The sequence below is a fragment of the Hyperolius riggenbachi genome, chromosome 11, assembly GCF_040937935.1.
Source record: "Hyperolius riggenbachi isolate aHypRig1 chromosome 11, aHypRig1.pri, whole genome shotgun sequence".
Lineage (NCBI taxonomy): Eukaryota > Metazoa > Chordata > Amphibia > Anura > Hyperoliidae > Hyperolius > Hyperolius riggenbachi.
The window spans coordinates 157,478,566-157,500,163 of record NC_090656.1 but is presented as its reverse complement, the minus strand read 5'-3'; the positions used below and the strand labels follow the sequence as shown (position 1 = coordinate 157,500,163).

The following is a 21,598-nucleotide window of genomic DNA, read 5'->3' as shown; positions in this document are numbered from 1 at the left end:
CCTAGGGACAAAAAGCTCATCCGCCAAGCTATTATATTGCCCTCTGATGTATTTATACATGTTAATTAGATCTCCTCTAAAGCGTCTTTTCTCTAGACTAAATAAACCCAGTTTATCTAACCTTTCTTGGTAAGCGAGACCTTCCATCCCACGTATCAATTTTGTTGCTCGTCTCTGCACCTGCTCTAAAACTGCAATATCGTTTTTGTAATGTGGTGCCCAGAACCGAATTCCATATTTCAGATGTGGCCTTACTAGAGAGTTAAACAGGGGCAATATTATGCTAGCATCTCGAGTTTTCATTTCCCTTTTAATGCATCCCAAAATTTTGTTAGCTTTAGCTGCAGTGACTTGGCATTGAGTACGATTATTTAACTTGTTGTCGATGAGTACTCCTAAGTCCTTCTCTAAGTTTGATGTCCCCAACTGTATCACATTTATTTTGTATGGTGCTAGACCATTGGTACGACCAAAATGCATGACTTTACATTTTTCAACATTGAATTTCATCTGCCAGTTATGTGCCCATATAGCCATCCTATCCAGATCCTGTTGCAATATGACACTATCTTGCTGGGACTCTGCCAGTTGAAAGAGAGTCACAAAAGATAAGATAAAGGGGTTTATCTATAACTGAACTTAATTCCCTTAGGACCCGAGAATGCATGCCATCCGGGCCAGGTGCCTTGTCTATTTTTAATTTATTTAGTCTTGCCTTCACTTCTTCCTGCGTTAAGTATTTAACATTACAGTTGGAAGATTGAGACTCTTCTGCATCTGTAATTTGCAACAGTGCTGTTTCCTTTGTGAAGACAGAAGCAAAGAAAGCATTTAATAACTCTACCTTACCTTAGTCATCCACCATTGAGTTCCCACCCTCATCCTTTAGGAGTCCTATACAGTCAACCTTTCTTTTTTTAGAGTTGATGTACTTGTAAAACCATTTTGGGTTAGATTTGATATCCCTAGTGATTTGATTTTCAGCTTTGAACTTTGCCAGCATAATTTATTTTTTACAATTTTTATTGCACTCCTTATAATTGCTTAGTGCAGCCTTGGTCCCCTCCTGTTTTAGGACCTTATAGGCTTTTTTTCCTCTTCATTTTATTTCTAACCTTTCTATTCATCCATAGAGGCCTTTTTTTTTATTCCTAGACATTTTGTCTCCATATGGAATATAAATACTACCATATTGATTAAGAATAAGTTTAAAAGCTTGCCATTTCCCTTCAGTGTCCTACCCTTGTAGTACATTATCCCAGTTCACCAAACTTAGTGCCAGCCTAAGTTGATTGAACTTTGCTTTTCTAAAATTCATAGTTTTAGTGGTCCCGCTGCCCCATGGCCTATCAGTCACCAGATCAAATGTTATCATGTTGTGATCACTATTTCCCAAATGTTCTTGAACCTGTGCATTTGATTCTTTATCTGGTCTATTAGAAATGATCAGATCCAGTAACGCATTCCCCCTAGTTGGTTCTGTTACCATTTGAGTCAAGTAATTGTCCTGTAGTGCTGCCAGAAATCTGCTGCTTTTACCAGAATGGGTAGCCTCAATACTCCAGTCAATGTCTGGAAAGTTGAAGTCGCCCATAACTATGACCTCATTTTTACTTTCAGCTTTTTCAATCTGCTGTAGTAATCGCAGTTCTGCAGCTTCATTAATATGAGGTGGCCTGTAGCATACCCCAATAAGCAATTGGCAACTTTTATTTCCACCATGAATATTTACCCAAACGGACTCCACATCTTCGCAACCTTCCTCCATCTCATCGTTGAGGACAGCTGTAAAAGAATTCTTAACAAAGAGACAAACCCCTCCACCTTTTTTTTTTTTTGTTCTATACTTCGTAAACACATTGTACCCTAAATTAGCTATCCAGTCATGGCTTTCATTCATCCATGTCTCGATTATTTCCACAATGTCATAGCCTTTGTCATTGAGAATGAACTCTACTTCGTCTATTTTATTTGCAAGGCTCCGAACATTGGTTACCATGCACTTTATATTTTTACCACCACATTTACCAATTTTGCTTACATGAAATGGGCTACTTGAAGTTTTACCAACCTCCTTAATCTTTACACTGTCCCCACCCCCCTCTCCACCCCCCATAATGTTAGGCTCCCACTGTCTTTTTATCTTATCTTGTCTACGTATTGAGACTTTATCCTCCCGCCTCCCCCCAGATCCTAGTTTAAAATCTCCTCCAACTGTTTAGCCATCTTCTCCCCCAATGCAGCTGCAACCTCCCCATTAAAGAGACACTGAAGCAAGTAAAAAACTCGCTTCTTCTCTTATATTCAGCAGGGGCATGTGTGCTCCCCCCTGCAAAATCTACGACCAACTTGGTCGTAGATTTTGCTGCTCCTAGAGGCAGGGCTGATGGCTGCAGCCCTGCCTCACAGCGCGTCTATCAGCGGCGCATCGCCGCCTCTCCCCCGCCCCTCTCAGTGAAGGAAGACTGAGAGGGGCGGGGGAGAGGCGGAGATACGTGCTGACAGACGCGCGTGGAGGCAGGGCTGCGGCCATTAGCCCTGCCTTAATGCGGAAGAGATCCCCGGCGAGGACAGAGGGGATTTGGGGGGTAAGGGACTCCCGTTGTGCGGCGCGATAGCGGTGGTTTAGCAGGGGCACACACGCCCCTGCTGAATATTAAGAGAAGAAGCGAGTTTTATACTCGCTTCAGATTCTCTTTAAGGTGCAGCCCATTCCTGCTATAGAACCTGTAGCCGACTGCAAAGTCTGCCCAGTTCTCCAGGAACCCAAACCCCTCCTTCCTACACCAATTTCTCAGCCACTTATTTAACTCCCTAAGCTCCCTCCGTCTCTCAGATGTAGCACGTGGCACTGGCAATATTTCAGAGAACACCACCTTGGAGGTCCTGAAGTTTATCTTCAAGTACCTGAAAATCATTTTTAAGGACCTTCCATCTCCCACTAACTTTGTCATTGGTGTCAATGTGTACCATGACAACCGGGTCTTCCCCAGCCCCATCCAATAATCTGTCAATTCTTTCCGCTACATGCCGAACCCGAGCACCCGGGAGACAACAGACTGTACGGCATTCACGGTTTCTTTGACAGATTACCCTATCTGTGTGCCTAATAATTGAATCCCCTACCACCAGTACCTGTCTAGCCTTAGCTGCACTCCTATTCCCTTTCTCGTTGCAGCAGTCTGCCCCTTGGTTGCTAAGGGGCACATCCTGCTGCAGCGATGCTACTCCAGAATGATCCTTCCCAATATTACGCAAACAAGCATACTTATTAGGGAGGGACAACTTGGGACTAGCCTCCCTGCCACTTTTACCCCTACCCCTTCTAACTGTGACCCAACTAGCGGCTACCTCTGCTTCTTGCTCCGACTGTACTCCACCCACCTCATCTTCAACGGTTCCATCCAGCGTCTGGATCGTGAGATCCAAGCTCTTCTCCATGTTGTGTATGCGTCTCAGTGTTGCGAGATGCTTATTTAGCTCTGTCACTTCCGCCTCTAATTGAGCAACACACACCCAGGGCAACAGTAAACACCCTCAATCCGCTGATACATGCATACATGTTGCAGGCTGTACACTGTACTGCATAGTCCAACATGATGACTTTTGTGTGGGGAAAAATTATTTAAAGTAAACTGTGGTGGTAAAAGATGAAACTGGATAAAAGTTCTAAGGTCCTGGTAATCCCAGGATGACCAGCAGTTTTAGCACAATGAAACTGCCGGAGCACCTGTAAACGAAGGTGCAGAGGGACAAACAATAACTCAGGAGGCCTGTCGGGGAGCATCAGACTGAAACTCAGCAAGGGCGTTAGGAAGATCTTCCAAGAGTTCCGTGGCCGCTATCACCACATGATCAGACAGGATGGTAGTAGGAGAGACCAACGAAGCCGTTTCTGGCTCGAAGCACCGGGAAAGTGCATCTGCCTTTACATTTTTGTTACCTGGCTTGTAAGTAATGATGAACTTAAAACGGCCAAAAAACAGAGCCCATCGTGCCTGTCTGGGATTTAATCTCTTGGCACCCTCTATATATTCCAAGTTTTTATGATCAGTATAAACAGTAATGACATGCTCCGCTCCTTCTAGCCAGTGTCTCCACTCCTCAAAGGCCATCTTGACTGCCTGTAATTCCCGGTTACCTATATCATAATTGCGTTCTGCGGATGAGAATTTCCAAGAGAAGAACGCACAAGGGTGCAGATGTTCAGGTTGACCAGAATACTGAGACAACACTGCACCTACCCCGACCTCTGAAGCGTCCACTTCCACATAGAATGGGAGCGAGACGTCCACATGAGTGAGAACTGGGGCTGAACAGAAGGCTTTTTTAAGCATGGAGAACGCTTCTAATGCCCTTAATGACCAGTGTGTGGAATCAGCCCCCTTTTTAGTAAGATCGGTGAATGGTGTTACTAAGGTGGAAAATCCCCGGATAAATTTCCAATAATAGTTAGCGAAACCCAAGAACCGATGCATCGCTTTTAGTCCTATGGGTTGAGGCCAATCCAGCACCGCAGAAACTTTCTTGGGGTCCATAGAAAGACCAGAACTAGAGACTATATACCCCAAGAATGACACCTGTGAAACCTCAAAAAAGGCATTTTTCCAGTTTGGCATAAAGTGAATTTTCTCTCAACTTTCTCAAAACAAACCTCACATGCTCCCGATGCTCTGACAATGAATTGGAAAAGATCAGGATGTTGTCCAAGTATACCACAACAAATTTTCCCAAGACATTTCTGAATATTTCATTAACAAAATCCTGGAAGACTGCTGGGGCATTGCAAAAGCCGAAAGGCATGAAGAGATACTCTTAGTGCCCTTCCTGAGTATTGAATGTAGTCTTCCACTCATCTCCCTGTCTGATCCTAATCAGGTTATAGGCTCCTCTCAGATCTAGTTTAGAAAAAATCCTAGCTCCTGTCACCTGGGAAAACAAATCATCGATCAAGGGGAGAGGATATCTGTTTTTATTGGTAATCTTGTTCAGCCCTCTATAATCAATACAGGGACGTAAACCCCGTCCTTTTTCTGAACAAAGAAATAGCCGGCCCCTGCCAGGGAATCGGAGGGACGTATAAACCCTTTAGCAAGGTTCTCCCTTAATGTATTCCCTCATAGCCACCTTCTCAGGGCCAGTGAAGTTGTACAAGTGCCCCCTAGGAGGCACGGTACCCGGCAGAAGATAAATAGGGCAATCAAAGGATCTATGCAGAGGCAGCTTATCGGCAGATTGAGGTGAAAAAACATCGGCCAATTTTCAAAGCATGCACAGGTATCTTTTTTAAACAATGAAGCTGACATGAAGGGGACCAAGAGGTAAGTTGACCGGACTCCCAGTCAAACTGTGGAGAATGTTTTTTCAGCAAATGAAGACCAAGGATCAAATGACAAGAATTCATACGAAAAGCAAAAAACTGAATTTCCTCAAAGTGTAATAAACCAATTTGACAGGTAAGAGGAGGAGGATTTTTTCTCCATAGCAAGTGTTGGAATTCCCCATTTAGCCGCCAGATCAACATCAATAAAGTTCCCTGTGGCTCCAGAGTCTACAAAAGCCTGCGTTGAAAAAACCTTCCGCTCCCAGAGGATATTTAGGGGTAACAATATTTTACTCTTTTCTAGGGGTAAACGTGATTCACCCAGGGAAGAACCCCCAACTATCCCTAGGCAGAGGAGTTTTCCGACTTGCCTGGGCAATTTAGAACTACATGTCCCTTTTCCACACAATACAGACACAGACCCTCCTGTCTCCTTAATTTATCTGAGGCCGACAGCTTTGCCCGTCCTGACTGCATAGGCTTGTCCGTGCTAACAGGAGTACTAGACACGAACTGAGGAGCAGTTCTGAGTGACGTGCAATTTTTGCCTTGATGTCTATATCTGATCCTGCGATCAACCCGAATAGCCAATGATATAGCCTCTTCAAGTGTCTTAGGATCAGGGTGGCTGACTAGGGCATCATTGACTGGATCAACAGACCTAATAAAAACTGGTTAAGAGAGCTGCCTGTCCCCACCTCGTGGAGATCGACCATTGCCTGAATTCTGCCGCGTACTCCTCTGGCGAATGACGCCCCTGACGGAGGTCTCTCAGTTTTCGGACAGCGGTAGCGGCACTATCAGGGTCCTCGTAAATAATAGCCATAGCATTAAATAAGGCATCTACAGAAGACAAGGCTTCATGATCAGGGGGTAACCCATAGGCCCAAGTCTGAGTATCACCCTGCAATAACGTTTTCACCAGTGTAATTTTCTGAGTCTCCGTACCCGAAGATACTGGTCTGACTTCAAAGTAGGATCGGCACCGATTACAAAAATTACTAAAATCGGCCCTAGACTCAGAAAATCTCTCAGGCAGAGGCATTTTGGGTTCCAACCGGCACTTGCACTGGTGATGCAGGTTGAACTGGGGGTGCCGGCTGGAACGTACGGATAGACTCTGTCAATTGGTTCAATTAGCCTTGTTGTGCAGTCACGGTATTACCGAGCTGTTCAACGGCTGTGGCTAAGGCCTGAACCTGTTGACGGAGCTCCTCCATAATAAATTTGTCTGGTCTGTTGTAATGTGACGAACTTTGTGTAGGCGGCTACTCGCCACAGTCAGGCACGGAATCTGACGTTTCCAGATAAGAAATGTCAGCTGCAAGAGTAGTCAAGGGATGGCCGGGTCACAGCAAATAATCAGATAACAGACAGTACAATTGGATGAGGTGAGAGATTAGTCAGAAAATGGGCTTGGATCTGCAACGGGAAATCAGATATGTGAAGTACCAAGGATCAGACAAAAGGTTAGTGATTCAGGCAGAGTCGGCAACAGATCAGAAGGCGGAAGTAATGCAATGGTTAAACAGGAGGATAGTCAGAAGGCAAGGCAAGAGTCATACACAGTAATCAAAATACAATATCAATGAAAAGCAAGAGCTAGCTATGTGCAATAGCTAGCTATGTGCAAAATCCCTGGGGCCCTGCCAGTTCAAAAGCACTCGGATCTAACTGGGTCTGTGGCTTAACAAGGACTGTCAGCTACAACAGACACCAGAGCACTGACAGCTCAAGGAATATATAGGCAGCTCTGGGTCTGTAGCCCTGCCCCCTGAACAGGTGATCAATGAGGGAGTAGCTAGGGCGGAGATGTGTCAGCTGACACGCTTCCTAAGTCTATAAGATTTCTCACTTGCTGTGCGCGTGTTTGAAAGTGCCAGCATTAGTTGCCTCCTCGAGAGACCTGCGTGCAGAGGAAATGGAGCCACTCCTGGAAATCACAGAAGTTCCTGCCCTACAATGCTGACTGCGAGCAGGAGAGGTGAGTCTGCTATTCCTGACAAGCAGATATCATAGATTTGTACTGTGATCACGCGCCTACGACAGTGACCGAATATGCGATTGCGTGTGTTATGGTTTAGGGAGTATAATTGGGTTGGGAAAATGCCTGGACTCCGGGACTTTTTGCTGAGACCAACAGACGTGATGGATTGTGTCGCCAGGTGTTTTCCCCTATGGATGATTGACGGAGTCCCCTCTTCCTTGGGTGATATTGCTACACTTGGTAAAGAAATGTTTATGCATGCTTACTAATAATTACTAACCCTTAAACTATGATTCTGCAAGCCTAGATAATTATTATAACAGGATTGTAGCTCAATATATATTATTGAATTTTTCCTCATGTTTTGCTGCAATTTATTTTACCCACTACTGTGGTGAGCGAAGTTAGAGGGTTTAAAAACCCTTCCCGTGAGGCAAAACATCTTCCAACAGACAAGTTTGGAAGATAGTTGGCCAATTGTTGGTACGTGTGAATGAGCCTTCACACCTTTTCTATGCCTGGTGATTTGCTGGCATGTAATCCTTCCTGTGGTACAGCTGGAGTAGTCATACGCTGTACCAATTAGTATTTCAACAATTTCTGTTCAATAACAGCTGATCAGTTTTAATTGACATGGATTTAGGAATGGATCACAAGTACAAAGAAAGGCAAACTGTACCGTTAGCTCAGTGGTAATGAGTAGACTAGATTGAAACTTGCAACTATGTGTAAAGAAAACAATCTTGATTTATAATATACAGCGTAAATATCAAATATACATCTGTCTTACTGCTGCAATGGAATAATGTGAAACTTACCTATCCTTGCGGTATGTTGCGAGTCAATCCAGGACATTGTCCTGTTTTCTTAGATAACCGTGAGGGGCCCATTTACACAACGGGGATTAGCGAGCGATTACTGCTAATCACCAAAGAGATAGCACCTTTAAAGCACTAATGCTATTCTAACCTATGGCAGTGATCTCACTGCTGCAATTGATGCCAATTGCGGATTGCAGGCGATTTGGGATTAGCGCCAATCGCTAAACATGTTGCCTGCAGCATTTTGCTGTGATTCTATGATTCTGTGATTCGCAATACATCGCTTAATAAAGTGTTGACTGTGATCGCTCTGAATCCCGGGAGTGTCCAGTGATTTTACTGCGCTAATCGCAGTAACATCACCCACGCAAAACGGTAGCGCTAAGTGCTACTGTTTTGCTTTTTTTAAGTAAGTGTTTTTTCGCCTTCCTCTGGATCAACAGGGATATGTGAGGGAGCAGGCTGGTGTTGTACTTTGTACTGGTTGAACTCGATGGATGTATGTCTTTTTTTAACCAAAATAACTATGTAACTATGTAAGTGTGAAGGGGCCTAAAGGAACAGCTAGCCACTTACCTAGGAAACTGTGTCCATATGTCCGGGTGGCTGTTCTATATGAAAGCTATTTATTTACCAATCTATTGCATGGCTTTGATATACACCCCACCTCAGCCTATACTTATCCTGTGCTGGAAACTTCTGCCTGCTCCCTAATCCAGACTAATATATGCTTTTACGCTGATCTGAAGCAACATAAGGCCTCATTCAGACTATACGCGCTACCATGCGCATTTCAGCAGCGTGTATGGAGTGCAACAAGCAAAAACGGAAGTAGGGCATAGACAGCCCATTTACCGTTCCCATGATATGCGCTGTGCAGCAATGTGATGAGCTATCCCACTGCTGCATGAATTTTTCTGGAATCACAGCGCAGATCCATTCACTGTAGTGAACGGGATCTGCAGTGCAGCACATAGTAGCGCAGATGGTGTGCGATCATACGTGTTGCATTTTTGATCACACGGCCATCTCTGCTAAATTAAGTGAATGAGGCCTTATTCCAGCACCCACCCCTCCCCCCGCAGCGCAGCCTGAGCTCTCCACCAGCAGCTGCAGTGAGGAATCCGATGTTACAGGAACAGGTAAATGTGCACTCCGGTGTCATGCTGGGAATACACTACGAGATCCTTCACCAGGTTTACCATCTGATCAATTTTCTGATTGCCTCTCCAATTGACTCCCATCCACCTTTATAAAAATTGCTTAGAAAACGATCTAAAGTTTGGCTATGCAAGTATGAAAACCCCTTTGCAACTGCTGTGAAGTTAACCCAGAAACCCTAAGTTAAATCCACTCACCGACCATGGGTCCAGCACGTGTGTCCACCAAATGTTGTACACAGTTGGATTACTCATACAAAAGATTGAGCTCGCTGCCTGCATTCAGTTTTGTTCCCCTTACCTGGACCACCCTCTTTTGACACCTAGCTAGCCCTGCAAAACTTCCCACTAGCCATCTGATCTCCATCATTCCTAGCCAGGCCATCCCTGAGCCTGCCCTGTCATTGGTCCTGTCTCCTATGCTATCGCTCAGCTCCCGGGGCTTCTGGACTGCAGACATCACCAGTGCTGTTTGGCAGGGACATGCTGTTAAAAGAAGCTACTAAAATCTGAAAAGAGGAAAGGGTCATGGGAAGACAACAGGGTGGGAAGGGGAGCTGGGAAAATAGATAAGATTACCTGCAATCAAGCTAATCTAAATTGCCTGGAGCTTGCTTCTCTGCTCACTACCGAAGTCAGCTATCAGCACCTGTATCACTGGATTCTGCAACAGCAGACTTCCCTGCATTATTGATTAATTACTCTGATAAGGATAAATAATTAATAGTCTCTGGCACTCTGGTATTACAGCAGTCACTGCACATGGCTACTAAAGACTTCTGAAGCACTAAACACACCTTGCCACCTCTCCCTTCTAATGCGGCACATCAATAATTCTTTCTACTCACCCTGCTGATCTGTACATTCACTAACTGCAGGCTGTGTGTAGAGAGTAAGGAAACACATTGCCCACATGATAGGAAGGGGGAGGGGTGATACATCTAGTGCAGGAAGTAGTACAGTCCCATGCACTGCCTGCTGCTATTTTCCCAAATGTTGCCCAAACAATGAAAAAAGGTCCCAGGTGGAAGAGCACAGTGACTTAGAACCACAGTGGCACCCCTAGCCATGGCTACTCCTGGTGCTGTGAGCACCTGCAGCCTTATGCCACTTCCCCCTGTCTCCAATCACATGATCCATTTACTCTCAATTTGTAGCAGCTGCCTATCTAAGTTCTCTCCACCCATTCCAGAGGGTTTCACCTTTTCAAATGGCAAATGTTTGTGGTATAACATGGATAAAATGTAGGGATCAATGATGTTTGCCCATTTGTGTTGGTGGGGGTTGCCCCCCACTTGGGTGATTTTGAGATCCTGGGGTCTTGATGCGACTCCTGCGGGTTAATGGAATTATGTAATATTGCCAACTTTTGTATTTGCTTGTGTATTTTTATGTATGTACAGTATATATAAGTTTTTTTTGTCCATTTTTGTATTTGGGCTGCAGTGCTCCTGTTGCCCTGCAGGGGGCACCACACCTTGGGTGGACGCATCACTGTACTGATTTATGTGATCTATTTGTCGCATTATTCCTTTATGCGCATGCGTGTAGAGCCATGCATATACGGGATAGTTGTGGCTGTTGATTTTGTGCATGCGTTCGTACATACGCGTTGGGCGAGAGTGACGCAGCTGGAACAAGGAAGTGCTCTTTTCGAGTCGAGTGTTTTCCAGCTTGGCTTTCTGAGGCAGTGATATTGGGTGGGCATCGGTCGTGGACTGGCTCCCTCCCACGGTCCCACTCACACCTGGGGGATTCCCCCTATACCCCACTAGGGGAGTTATATTTTGTTGGGGCAGAGAGTGTAGAGTTTGGGACAAGTTCCTGGTGCTAATTGGTGGATGGGTAGTGACAGAAGGGGAGTGTCTCCAGCCAGGTATAAAAGTGGACGGGTAGCTGGGGCTGACATACATATGGGTGAAACAATTGTCGACCATTCCTGCACCTCTACATCGTGACCTTGTGTCCGATAAGTATTGTGTAATTTTAATCATGGTTTGATTGCTATAAGCATTTTTTTAAATGAAGAATCATTAAAAGTGTTGGAGTTTTGCCTGGCTCTATCTTCGCCATTGCTTACGAGAGGATGGGAGGGAAGCTTGTCATTATCACTTCCATATTCCTGCACCTCACTGATTGGCTGAGAGCAGTTCAATGTGAAGCTGAAATACAATTTATGCATGTGCTCTCATGTGTTATCAAGCAATCTAGCTATGACAGTGCAGATTCTAGGAGGAAAAAAAAAGTAAGGGGGGAAATTACGGGGGCATGGCCGGCTATGCTGGAGTGAGGACGCGTTCTACCGCGGCTCCGCCGACTCACTCAGAATCCTGCGGAATCCTGTTTCCCTGAGCGCCTGCGGGTGGAGACACACATACCTCCGGATAGCAGAGACTTGTGGCTAGCGATCGGTGCTCGGCATGACTAAGTACGGGCCACCCTCAGCTGAAACGGCGGCAGGCAAGCTGGCCCGATTCGCACATGGAGCAGGGCAAGATGGCTCCGCTCTGCTGCCCACAACACCGCCCGAGACAGAAACAGATGTCGGCTCCCCCGCATCTTCAGTAATCCAGGCGGACACAGCAGACCCTCCAGCCGAGCAAACTGTGAGTAGCAGCCCTGTCCCCAAGCCCCAGAGAAGGAAGAGGAGGGGGAAGAAGGGGAAAAAGACGCAGGCTGTTAGTGAGGAGGACACAGATACGGATGCTGAGGAAGGGGAGCCCACCAGATCAGAACTCCTGGAAGCCATAAAAACGATGCAATTTAGTGTCACACTGCAATCTGACCTCTCTTTAGTGAAAGATGACCTTAAAAAGCTACGTGAAAGGGCAGTGGAGTCGGATAGAAGAATCAGTGATCTGGAAGACACCATGAGGCCCTTGCAGGCAGCTCATGCTGACATTATCAAAACCTCCAGCTCACACAGTTTAAAACTAGATCTGGAGAACAGATCCCGCCGCTCCAATCTCAGATTTGTAGGTTTTCCTGAAAAATCAGAGGGATCAGAACCAGAAAACTTCCTCGAGGACTGGCTTAAATCCGCCATCCCTAACCTTAATCTTTCACACACTTTTTCTATATAAAGGGCTCATAGAGTCCCAGGAGGCCCTCCGAAGCCAGGCACCACTCCCAGACCTATGATTGCAAAGATGCTAAACTACAGAGGTAAAGTCGAAATTTTGAGAAAAGCTAGACTTGCTCCGAGTATGGAATGCAATGGAGTTAAAATTTCCATATATCAAGATTTCTCCACCGAAATACAGAAATTGCGCACCACTTTCCAAGCGGTGAAAACTGGCCTTAGGAATAAACAAATTCCCTACAGTATGCTTTTCCCTGCCAAGCTTCGGATACAGTTTAAAGGTAAAACACATTTTTTTGAAACCTCATCTGAAGCAGCCTCATGGATGGAGTGAGAGGATATACCAATTCCTGTGATTCCTGCTAGAAAGAAACGCTGATATAATTCTATTATAGTTTATCAGTTATCATTAACCTGATTCATGCAGCCTGGTGACGGAACGCTTGTCTACAGGGAGAAACCTCTCTTTTGTCCTGCACACTTGGCCTTTAACTTTGTTTAGATCTATGGGCACTATTTCAGCATAACTGTTCATTATAACTGATGATGATGTGGTCCAAAAGTGCCTTTACATTACTATACTATGATGTTTTATGAGAATGTTCTGGGTTTTTTTTTTTACCTTTCCCCTGTCTATTACTTTACTCTTTTTTGTTCAAGCGAAGAGTGACACCTGCAGTATATCCAAGGAACTTATTTTTTTTCTCTTATTTCAGCGAACAATTGCCTGAAGGGTGTTTGGCTGTTTTTTTTTCTCTCCTCCATCCTTTGTTTTTATAATTATTTTCCGTTATATCTAGTCAGTCACTAATGCTAATTGCAAATGATGTTGTAGCTCTCCTTTTTATTCATGTTCAAATGTGATGTACCTTTTGCAATATGTATTACATATATAGTCTGCTTCCACAAAGCTAATGATATACTGAAGATAGATTTACTTTCACTCCAAGCTGCTTGCGGAATTATATGTTACTGTTATGTGAGTCGGACATAGCGGTCCTTTTTTGTTCCCTAGTTCTTTAAGACTAAGGGAAGTTAAGGGAGTAAGACTCTTTGATTTTTTTTTTTGGTACAGAGAGTAGGGTGGGTTGGGAACTAACTTCTCTGCACCGAAGTTGGGTGTAGACTTGTTAGTGATGTGGGGTTTTTGTTTGTTGTTGTTTTGCCAATCCAGCAATTATGTATATCGCTATAGGTCTTCTAAAGTGACCCAAAGAAGAATAATGTGTAACACATCCCTATATAGACAGTATAAACAATTATTCCGATGTCCCCAATTTCAGTAATCTCGTGGAATGTTAGGGGACTTAATAATTCGATAAAGCGCAAGTTGGTATTTAATCACATACGGAAATTATCCCCCCAAATAATTTGTCTACAAGAAACACACCTTGTTGGAGCCAGAGTTTTTCTCCTTAAAAAACCCTGGATAGCACAATATTACTTGGCGCATTATTCTTCTTATTCAAGGGGCACTGCCATTCTCGTAACCAAAACATTCCCAGGTAATGTTACAACAGTCAGAATAGATCCTAAAGGCAATTATGCGATTATTGCATGCAGAATTGAGGGCCGACCGTTGGTAATTGTCTCCATCTATGTGCCACCTCCTTTTGCTCAGTCTGTCTTAACTGCACTTATGACTAAACTTCATCCAATTCTTGACGGTCCTCTTCTTATAATTGGTGATTTCAATGCAGTTTTGAATTATCCAAATCTAGATAGGCTGAGGACGGGAGGCAGAACTTTTCCCTCTTTTAACAACTGGGTAGACGCATATCACTTACTTGATATTTGGAGGTGGAAATTCCCAGATAGGAAGGTATTCTCCTGTTTTTCAGACTCCCACAAAACAATGTCAAGAATAGACTTATGTTTAGGCTCCTCGGAGACACTGTCATTAATTGACACTATCAACTATTTACCACACGGTATTTCAGACCACTCCCCCTTACTGTGTAAACTACGCTTTACTAACCTGGCCTCTCAAGCGTTATGGCGTATGAATCCTAGCTGGCTGGAGGATGAGGAGGTCCTTAGGGATTGTCAGGAGGGCATGTCTGACTACTGGCGAATTAACGCAGGCACTGCTGGGGAGCACGTTTGCTGGGACGCAAGTAAAGCGGTTTTAAGGGGATGCTTTCGTGCATCTATGTCACGTATTAGAAAAAATGAAACCGCCTTACAAGAATACCATGAAAAAGCTACTAATGAGGCCCAACTTACCTTAACCTCAGACCCTTCTGATGCCAATTATATGAATTGGCAAATTGAACGTAGGAAATTAGAATTAAGAACACTAGAAAGAACTAAACGGAGGGATATTATCCAGACTCAGAGATATTTTGAATTTGGCAATAAATGTAGCAAATTATTAACGTACTTCCTTAAAGCCACAACGGACTCTATGGCCATACCTAACATTAGGACACCCTCGGGTTCTATATGTACTTCCTCTCATGAGATAGCCACCACTTTCACTAACTTTTATACAAACTTATATTCTGTTAAGGTTGTCGATGGGGGAGAGGAAATCAAGTTTCTTGAGGGACCTGGATCTGCTAACTCTATCCCCAGATGAAACTAAGCTCTTAGATGCCCCTATCACTCCTGAGGAGATAGCTGCCACTATTTCCTCTTTCAAGCATAATAAAGCGCCAGGCCCAGATGGAATTCCCATCGAGTGGTATGTAAAAAATAAACCATTAGTGGTCCCACACCTGTTTTCCCTTTTTCAGCATATCTTTGTGACCGGTACACATTCCATGTATGAAGCTTTAATCACTCTTATCCTTAAACCTAATAAAGATCCCCTCTCATGTGACTCCTACCGCCCCAACTCACTTATCAATACGGATATTAAAATACTTACTAAAATTTTAGTCACTAGACTTAATGATTGTATAACCTCAATCATACATCCAGACCAAACTGGCTTCATTCCTGGGCGTTCTACCAAACTTAACATTAGGCATTTATTTTCTTACTTACAATACCCACATCGGAATTCCAGGACCAAAATAATACTTTCCCTAGACTCCAATAAAGCGTTTGACTCCATAGAGTGGCCATATGTGAAAACTGCCTTGCAGTACTTTGGATTTGGACCCGCTTTTCAAAAGTGGTTCCGAATCCTATATGATGCACCAAAGGCAAGAATCCGCATAAATTCCCTAATATCTCCTTTATTTACCATAGCTAGAGGAACACGACAAGGTTGCCCATTGTCGCCCCTCTTATTTGCCATTGCCATCGAGCCCCTTGCCCAAGCTATTCGTCTTAATTCAACAATTCAGGGCCTCAAAATAAACAGGATTGAAGAACGCATCTCCCTATATGCGGATGACATGTTGGTTTATTTGGCGGATCCTGGCCCCTCACTTGAGGCTGTACTGTTAGTATATGAAACATTCTATAAAATCTCAGGCCTCTCCATTAACTGGTCTAAATCACTTCTGTTCCCTGTGGACTCCTTTGATCATCAGATAATCACTAAACAATCCCAATTACAGGTTGTGGACAAGTTTAAGTATCTAGGAGTTTGGATAAATCAGCCCGTGAAATCCTTTATAGAAACAAACCTTATACCGCTATTGGAACAAGTAGAAATAAAGCTGAAAAAATGGTCTTCCTTGCCGTTAAATGTATGTGGAAGGGTTTGTATTATCAAGATGGTTATAGCCCTGAAGCTATTATATGTAATGCAAATGTCGCCTATGTGGATTCAGCAAGCCCTTTTTAAATGAATTGACTCCATGGTAATCTCTTTTATATGGTCTGGCTCCTCACCCCGCATCTCACTATCCTCCCTCCAATTACCTACTCATCTTAGCGGTCTGGCTCTGCCCAACTTTTTTACTTATCATTTGGCGGCGCAGCTAATCCCCATCCAGAGTTGGTTAAGTAGCGACAGATCAAATTCTAGTTTGGCAACAGAGGCAGATATTGCTGGATCTTATGAGTCATTATGTGGAGCAATCTACAGATATAGAGTAGTGTCTGGACTCAAGGGAACAACTCTCATTCATAATACCATTAAAACATACAGGAGGGCAAGGAAGATGCTTGGTGAACCTGGTAGGTGTATTTCTCAGAATTCCCCTCTCTGGGGTAACCCTAACCTACCTCAACTTCAATCGATCCCATATATATCCTTCTGGCATGCCCACGATATTAAATATTTATCTCAATTATATGTAAATGGAACATTTAAAGACTTTACCACACTACGGGAAGAATTCGGCCTACCTAAACATGCCCTCTTCAGGTATTTTCAACTACGACATGCCCTCCGGTCGCAATTAAGCTTAACAGGTGTATCCCTTATTCCATCAGATTTGGAAAAAAAACTTCTTAAAAATGATAAATCCAAGCAAATTACTAACTTATATAATTTTCTAGCTACTCACGGTAACACTAAGAAAATTCAATCTTCTAGGAATAGATGGCTGGCAATTACCCCAGATATCACACAGGAGGATTGGTCTGAATATACAGAATCTTTCAATAAAGCTATTATTGCTTCCAATGACAAATTAATAAATGTAAAATGGTTCCACCAAGCATATTTTACCCCTATGAAACTAGCAAAACTGCGTTCAACATACAATGGTCAATGTTTTAAATGCAATGCACCTAACGCGGACTTAGTACACTGTGTATGGAACTGCCCACTAGTCAACCAGTACGGGAAATCAGTAATACATTTCCTAAGAGACAGTTTACAGCTACCGGTGCAAATGGATCTAAAGTTATGCATGTTGGGAATTGTGGGAGATTTAGCCTGCAGCACAGGTAAAATAACGTTAATTAGAATCCTCCATTATGCAAGGAAAGTCATTACCATACGGTGGAAATTGCATGCAATTCCCACACTCAGAGACTGGAAAAAACTTGTTAATGCAACCCTTCCGCTGTACAAACTAACCTATCAATCACGAAATCAATGTAAAAAATGTGATAAGATATGGCATAAATGGGTAAACGCCATAGAAACCACAATCCCCAACCTGGAAATCACGGTTGCTGTACAATATCTACAATGGATCTAATTGTATGCTCTTTATTATTAAAATATTCAAGGGTCACATTTGTGAATGCTCTTATGCCTGAATATGTACAAGTATGGCTCTCTTTCTCACTAGTAGAAACCTATTGTTGTTATGATTGCTATTGCTGGATATGGTTTTGTTTTTGTTTTGTTATATGTTAAAATTCAATAAAAATTCTCTTTTTTTTAAAAAAGGGGGGAAATTACATCAGGATTGGCTTCAGTCAGAGGGGACCAAGATGGCAAATGCCAGCAACAGAATTCTCTTTATTTACATTATAAAATTCACTGAAATCAAAATGTGGACAGTACAACACATCTGTTATGTAAGTAAAACAAGTAGTTTTCTACTTTTATATGTGATTTTTTTCCTGGCATAGTATGGCTGACCCTGCTGCTTTAAAAGGGAAATACAAACTCAGATAAGGCCACATCTGGAATATGGAATTCAGTTCAAATAGAACAAGTTTATTTACATACTCTGGAGAACAATGCAACGCATTTCGCATGTTTGATCCTGCTTCATCAGGCAATAACAACGGTGTAATAGCATACAGTATGTGGTCAGTAGAAGAGCCAGGCAGGCATGTCTGTGTTCTTTTTTGCAAATATTAATGAGATTGCACAGTTGTTTTAAACATCTCTATGCATTCCTTCTACATAAGAACCTAACTGACCTGCTGTCATACTCATTACCTTATATCGGTATGAGATCAGATAACTAATAGTTCTCATGTATGTTAAATAACTTCATTATTAACGCAGGGAATTTTTGAATTTTAATGAAAGCAAAAACAGCAGAATGTAGAAAATAATCACCTTTTTTCAAATGGTTTCATGCGAATACGTATACTTGAAATTCAAATATGTATACTTGAAATATTGTCATAGTTAGATATGCTTTGTCATTCTGAAATATATTCAGGAAAGTTTGAAATACAAAAGTTTCTAGATTAATTTTATGTATTCATTTTAAGCATGAAAACTGCAATCCCTGTTCTACCAGTAAAATCCTGTAAATACGCTTTATTAAAACCTTATTCTCAACAGACATATCTTCAGGCATCATTTGTGGTGGTGGCTTTAGCCTTTTCTGTTACTCTTGGTTTCCTCTCTCTCCATTCTTCTGACACCACATCCTCCACTTCATTATCGATGACTTGTGCTCTACGTCTAAGACGGAATTTTTCGCGGGGTGTAGAGTCTGCTTCACTGAATGATTCACTGGTACGAATAGTTGAACTTAACTTGGCAAAGTGGAACTGAGGAGGTGTAATTTGGATTGATTGACTGCTAATACTAACAGAACTTCTACTACGATGCAGAGTAACTTCACCTATAAAGAAGACAACAAACATGATAACACACATAAATGGCACTGATTATAACAAAGAAGGCAAAACAAATCCAAACAGATAATATTATGATTATTTATTTATAAAACGCCAACATATTCCGTGGAGCTGTACAAAGTAAGAAACAAACATGGGGCGCATAATAATACAGACAATAATGTACACCAATATACAAGATACATACCATATTTTTTGGACCATAAGACGCACTTTTTCTCCCCCAAAAGTGTGGGGGAAAAGTCAGTGTGTCTTATGGTGCAAATGCAGGAAGTCATACTTGCGCAAACCTGCAGATTTGAACACTGTCGATCGGACTCCCTGTTCTGTTGTGCTCCCATGGCCTTGGTGGGCTTGCAGAGTTTACAGCTTAGTAGAAACATCAGTGTGTGCCTCACCCGGAGCAGCTGGCATGGCTGCAGTGATCGGTGACATCTGCTCTCCTTCAGGCTTCCCCTAGTGCCTGTTGCGTGTAATGACGTGATCAGGGAAGCCTGAAAGAGAGAAGATGTCGCTGACCTCTGCAGCCATCCCCTCCGGGTGAGACACACACTGATGTTTCTGATGAGCTGTGGACTCTGCACTATCGCAAGGACCTAATGGCCCATACTCACGGGCTACAATTGTCGCTGCAACACGCGGCGCGCACGTGTTGCGGTGACAGGTCGCCCGTGAGTATGCGCCGTTGTACGGGCGCACACCCCGAACTTTCGCTCGTCGCTGATGTCGCCAGGCGATTGAACTGCTCAATCGCCAGGCGACAGTTGCCGCCGCAATTCCGCCGCAACTGTCGCTAGTCCGCGTGAGTACGCGGACTAGCGACAGCAACCTCCATTGAGGAATACGGAGCTTCCGGCGGGGGGAGGAGGAACGTCGGCGACAGCTTCCGTCGCGCCGCTGGTCCCTCTTCCACGTGTGTACGCGGAGGGACCTGGCGAGGAGCTGTCGCCGGCCTGTCGCCCACACGCTCACGTGTGCTGCTGACAGGCCCAAAAAGTTGCCCGTGAGTATGGGCCATTACATGCCATACAGGGGAACACAGTTTTGCCAACCGCTGATCCAACCTATTAGGAGCACTAATTGAAGATAGCTTCTGACCCTGGGGACGCCGTGTAACTTGGGAGTTCAATTGGATGTTTTCCTGCTTGTTAATGAGTGGTGAGTGCTGCGTGTGCAGAAGGCTTCTTTCAGCGTGTTTTTACTATAGCAGTAGTTTATGGCTGAAGCTGTCAAGTTGTTTATACAGGCTGGTGAGCTAGAATAGGTTTGGAAATTCCTGAAGGCTGTTTGAAGTTTTACACACTGCGACTTAGTAATGCCTGTGTCTGCTGCTATTCACTGAGGTCATAAAGGGCTATCAGATATGCAAAGTTGCTAAAAGGCTATAAACTTAAGAAAGTCTGGTCTGAGCTACATTCATTCATGTGACTTTGGTAAATGGCATCATTAGTATTCCTGTGAAGATCTAGATTAGGATTTCACTAGGAACTTTGCTGTTCAGAGCTACACTTACTACAAAAATGCATCATAATGCAAGCAAGCTTGCTTTGATGGATGTATATGTGGTGACCTGTAGTGTATGTGAGTTGGTGTGCTGAAAATGAGGAGTGTGCTTCACCTATAACTGTCTGCTGGATTACTGTGGCTGCTAACTGCATATTCTTTTTTAAGAACTACATGTGCTGGCTTTCCCATTTCCTTACCAGGTGGTCCATGGGTCTAACTGTGCTTGGTAGTGCATGTTACTAGGTGCATTTGTGGCTGAACATAGCTTTTGGAACTGTGTTGTGCATCCCTGTATTGCCCTGAAGCTCCACAAGACGCACCTGCACTATAGACACTCCAAGGTTTATTTTTTTTCCCAGATTTTTGCCCTCTAAACCTAGGTGCGTCTTATAGTCTGGAGCGTCTTATAGTCTGAAAAATACGGGTAATTATGACAAAATACAAAAAATGATAAAGAATACAAAATACAGAATTGACAGTGATGACAGTGATAAAAGTAACATAATAAAAAATGTATAATGATTTTCAAGACATAAAAGGGGGAGAGAGCCCTGCCCTTGCGAGCTTCCAATCTAAAAGGAATGGGGGGGGGGGGGGGGACAAGAGGAGGGGTAGTATACAACAAATATATAGAGGCAGTGTGTTTTAGGATACCTAGTAGAAGTGCAATTTGGCCTTAGGTCAAAGGGAAGTGGCCAGGGGAGGACTGGGACCTTTTGGCCTGGGGGGACAACACAAACTAGAGGCCCGTTTCACGGCATCCCCAGCCCAAAGCCATATCTTTCTTGTGTGCAAATCTTCAAATTGTGATGACTAACAGCCCCAGAGACACACACACACACACACACACACACACACAATGTACCTGATGCCTAACCCCATTTCTCCGCACAATCTACCTGTCTGTGTCTGATGCCTAACCGTAAAGGAGTTATCAGGCTTTTTTTTTTTTTTATAAAAATAAGTGCTACTTACCCAGGGCTCGTCCAGCCCCAAGCTCCCAGCATGTCCCTTGCCGCAGCTCTGCAGTCAGCTGTTCGCTGCCGCTGCCTCCCAGCCCCCGGCGATGACGTCAGGCCGACTGCGCCTGTGCGAGCGGCGCTGTCAATCACTGCCACATGGACCAGAGCGTACTGTGCAGACGCAGAACTACTGCGCCTGCGCAGTACACTTCGGTCCACGTGGCGGTGATTGACAGTGCTGCTCGCACAGGCGCAGTACAGGCCGACATCCAGGTCGGACTGGTGCCATCGCTGGGGACTGGGAGGCAGCGGCAGTGAATGGCTGACTGCGAGGGACATACTGGGAGCGCGGGGC

General features: G+C 43.9%; 1 protein-coding gene across 11 annotated transcripts in view; it reads right to left on the bottom strand.

Annotated features, from left to right (window-relative positions):
• Positions 1–18,364: 18,364 nt before the first annotated feature.
• The window catches only part of CCDC88B (coiled-coil domain containing 88B), a 948,743-nt gene continuing 945,509 nt past the window's right edge, over positions 18,365–21,598 (bottom strand). For all 11 annotated transcript variants that reach the window (XM_068261744.1, XM_068261745.1, XM_068261746.1 and 8 more), the window contains one exon: positions 18,365–18,759. In XM_068261744.1, coding sequence (XP_068117845.1) covers positions 18,482–18,759 — 278 coding nt within the window. In that variant the 3' untranslated portion in view covers positions 18,365–18,481. The remainder of the gene's footprint in view (positions 18,760–21,598) is intronic.